The following is a 3,914-nucleotide window of genomic DNA, read 5'->3' on the forward strand; positions in this document are numbered from 1 at the left end:
GTCACTCCATGAATCTTCGTACGCGTCAGCTAATATCGTGGACACGGCGTCCCAATCCGGATAGAAAATCATAATATTAAGGTCTTTAAGATAAAAAAACAATTTATTACTGAAGGCTATTTTGGTAAAATACTCCTGACCGGTTCCATCATGTCAGATCTCGGAAATTGCGCCAGATTTAAAATTAGACAGTTCGAATATTTTAATATTATTTTTCGACAGAGCATTCTCGAAACAAGGATTTAAGCTTGTCCGACTCCTCAGACGCGGACGAAATCAGGCAGCCTAGTAAATCTCTCTCTAAACAAGTCACTTTCGACGTAAATTATATTTATCATAAAAAACTGAACATGGACTTGACCCGGTGTAGTTTGGAGTTTTTAGACAAAATGTAATATTTTGAATCTGTGACCAGAAAGAGAAGTGCTCGGTCAAAATGAAATTTACGCGGATTATTGTTGAATTTTCAGGGAGTAGACGGTGATTTTTCTCTGCTTTATGAAGGATGGATGGATCGGCAACAGAGCAGCAGAGAATATCCGATGTCGATCGGAAAGAAAGACACAGCTCGCTTGCTCATTCATCACCTCAGCCTCGGCGGAGGCGTCGACACCGTCCGTCGAATGTTCTACGTCGTTGTAGTCTCGTTGGTGCTCTGTTTTCTGCTCTTGCTTCCGGGCGAAGTAAGCTCGCCGGCGGGGACTGCGTTGACCAGCTCCGGCTGCGACGGGCGGTATATCTTTGTTCAGGAGCTCCCGGCGCGTTTTAACGTTGATCTCCTTCGAAATTGCTGCGTGTTCAGCCGCTGGGCCGGCGACGCCTGCCACTTGGCCGACAACGGCGGATTTGGCCGCGGCCTCGGCGGCGACTGGTACGCTACTGACCAGTTCACTCTGGAACTCATCTTCCATAGTCGCATGCGGCAGTATGAGTGCCTCACGGACGACCCCGACCGCGCCGCCGCCGTGTTCGTGCCGTTCTACCCCGGGATTGAAATGGGGCACCACCTTTGGGGATCCAATGTCTCCGTGCGCGACGCGGCGCCGCTGGAGCTCTCTCAGTGGCTCCGGTCGAGGCCGGAGTGGACAAAGATGGGCGGGAGGGACCACTTCATGGTCGCTGGGAGGATTACGTGGGACTTCCGGCGGTGGACGGAGGATGGCGATTGGGGCAGCAAGCTGCTGTTGCTGCCCGAGCTCAAGAGCATGACGACGCTGGTGAGAACGATGAAAACTCTTTAAAAATTCGATTTTTAGTTAAAATCTACTAAAAAGTTTCGATTTTGATTCGGTTTTGTGAATAATTTCGACAGATTATTGAATCGAGTCCATGGCACCGCAACGACATGGCGATTCCCTACCCGACGTACTTCCACCCTTCCACGGTAGCCGAGCTCACGGCGTGGCAAAATAGAGTCCTGAAACAAAGCCGACCGTGGCTCTTCTCCTTCGCAGGCGCGCCCCGGTGGCGGCCGCCCAATTCCACTGCGTCCCTCCGCGACCTCTCCATCGAGCAGTGCCGCGCCTCCGCAAGATGCAAGCTGCTCGACTGCGCTGGTGAACGGGCTGGCTCGTGCTTCTCCCCTCGCCGCATCATGGCTCTCTTCGAAAGCTCTGTCTTCTGCCTTCAGCCGGTGGGTGACTCCCCCACGCGGCGCTCCACCTTCGACGCCATGGTCGCCGGATGCGTGCCGGTATTCTTCCACCCCGGCTCCGCCTACACGCAGTACGCATGGCACCTGCCTCGGGACTACCGGAGGTACTCGGTGTTCCTGCCGGAGGAGGTGGTGAGGCAGGGGAACGAGAGTATCGAGCTGGCGCTTCGAAAAATCACGGCGGAGGAAGTGGCAGCGATGAGAAAGGAGGTCGTGGGCATGCTTCCGAGGCTGGTGTACGGTGATCGCCGGAGAGGAGCGGCGGAGTTCGACGATGCGTTCGATGTGGCTGTGGAGAAGGTGATCGAGAGGGTGCAGAAGCAGAGGAAGCAAATCAGAGAAGGGACCGCAGACGACGTGGCCGAAGAAAAGTATACGTGGAAGCAGAGTCTGGTGGGTACAAATGTGGGTGATGATGAGTGGGATCATTACTTTAGCCACTGGGGATGAAGAAGAATTATTTTATTTTTTAAATTTTACATTAATAATAAATTTGTAGCCATTTTTTCATTTATTGGATAATGTTTTTTCAAATGAGAGAGAGATTTGATATGCTAAGTGATGTTTTGTGTGTAATCGTGAGTAATGTACAGACGTGACGTTGTCAGTTTGATTTTTTTGCAAAAAATATTTTATTTATTGTCTCTCCTTTTTGGTCTTCTTTTTAAAATATCATCGAGCAAAATTTTTCAATTTCTAAATTTTCGTCGCCGCTTTCTCTCTCTCACCTACCTTCTTCTGCGTTAGTTGGATCTTGCGCTCTTGTCAAGAAAGCAAAGCAAAGACATTGCAAGCTGCTTGGCTCACCGCTCTCTATCTCATCGTTGTCTCTCTCTCTCACGCTCGTCTCTTCCTTCATCGACAATGGCGTTTGAAAGTTGTCGTTGTGCTTACCACCTCCCTTCAATCTCGATCTAAGGACGACGTCTTTAATTCCTTCTATTTCATATCCAATGGTAATTCGTTTCATTTTAATTTGTTATTCTCCACCGTGATCCGAATATATATTAGAAGGATTAATGTCATAACGTGCAATGACGACACCTGCTACAAACGCCTGTAAGTTGCAGCCACTTGGAAAGGTAGCTGCTACATGTTGTAGCAGCTACTTTAACAGTTAACTACTACACCTTGTAACAGCTAACTGTCCATGTAGCTGCTACAGTGTGTAGCAGTCATTTGTTAAGTCGTTTTTGTATCACCTACATTTTCTAGCATATATTACTCTAAAAATATTTAAGTTGATGTATATCAACTTGGTAAAAAATTATTTGAAATTATTTTTACTGATGCAGTGCCTTTTCTTTGCTGCTAAACGTTGCAACAGTAACTTCGCAGCTAACTATCCATATAGCTGCTACAACTTGTAGCAGCTAACATGGAATGGTGGTCGTAGAAGGAAGGAAGTATTTATACTACGACGTGCAAGGTTGACGCCTGCTACAAACGCCTGCAGCCACTTGGACATCGAATGCTTCTACAAGTTGTAGCAGCTATTTCGATAGTTAACTGTTACACCTTGTAGCAGCTAACTGTCCATGTAGCTGCTACAACGTGTTGCAGTCACTTGGTAAGTCATTTTTTTTAGTAGCTACATTTTTTAGCAGATATTACCCCTAAAAATATTTTTATAGTTATATATCAACTTGGTAAAAATTTGTTTAAAATTATTTTTGTTGTTGCAGCACCTTTGCTTTGTTGCTACACGTTGTAGCAGCTACTTCGACAAATAACTGCTACACCTTGTAGTAGCTAACTGTCCATGTAACTGCTACAACTTGTAGCAGCTAACTTAGAATGTTAGGTGCTACAACGTTGTACTCGATCTTTCTGTTGGAGCAATCCCAATGGTCCATGTGACCATGTATTTTGGTGTTTGGGCAAAGAGTTTAAGTTAGGATTATCCTCGTTATTTGATATGTGTATGTGAGTGTGCAGGTTTGTAAGATACACATATGACTCAGCTTGATGGCTTCAGGTTTGGTGAAGCATGGAGCATCCGAGGGACCGTGGACAAGGTAGCAAGGACAAGGACCGGGAGAAGTGACTTCAAGACATACGCGAATGATGACATTGGGGACCAGCTGTGGGCTTGGATGCATCCCAAGAACGAGAGCGAAAGGAAGTAGACTTGAAAGCAAGAGGCCAAGGCTGCAAAGAAGAGTCAAGTGAGTCGTGAGGGTATGAGTGCATGAGAGATTGTACTCATGGAAAAAATTCGGGGGGAGACTATAGCAGTCAATGGGGTACTGTAGGAGTC

General features: G+C 47.0%; 1 protein-coding gene across 1 annotated transcript; it reads left to right on the top strand.

Moving 5' to 3' along the window:
• Positions 1-512: 512 nt before the first annotated feature.
• Positions 513-2,188, top strand: LOC122006766 (xyloglucan galactosyltransferase KATAMARI1 homolog). The gene is made up of 2 exons (XM_042562382.1): positions 513-1,217; positions 1,313-2,188. The coding sequence occupies exons 1-2, from the start codon at positions 543-545 to the stop codon at positions 2,102-2,104; spliced, it is 1,467 nt and encodes a 488-aa protein (XP_042418316.1). The 5' UTR covers positions 513-542; the 3' UTR covers positions 2,105-2,188.
• Positions 2,189-3,914: the final 1,726 nt, after the last annotated feature.

Source organism: Zingiber officinale, chromosome 7B (assembly GCF_018446385.1).
Source record: "Zingiber officinale cultivar Zhangliang chromosome 7B, Zo_v1.1, whole genome shotgun sequence".
Lineage (NCBI taxonomy): Eukaryota > Viridiplantae > Streptophyta > Magnoliopsida > Zingiberales > Zingiberaceae > Zingiber > Zingiber officinale.

Excerpts from the sequence above, each read along its gene's own strand:
- LOC122006766 (XM_042562382.1), top strand. The coding sequence starts at position 543 with ATGTCGATCGGAAAGAAAGACACAGCTCGCTTGCTCATTCATCACCTC. Across the intron at positions 1,218-1,312 it reads TCAAGAGCATGACGACGCTG|ATTATTGAATCGAGTCCATG; the intron begins GTGAGAACGATG and ends TAATTTCGACAG.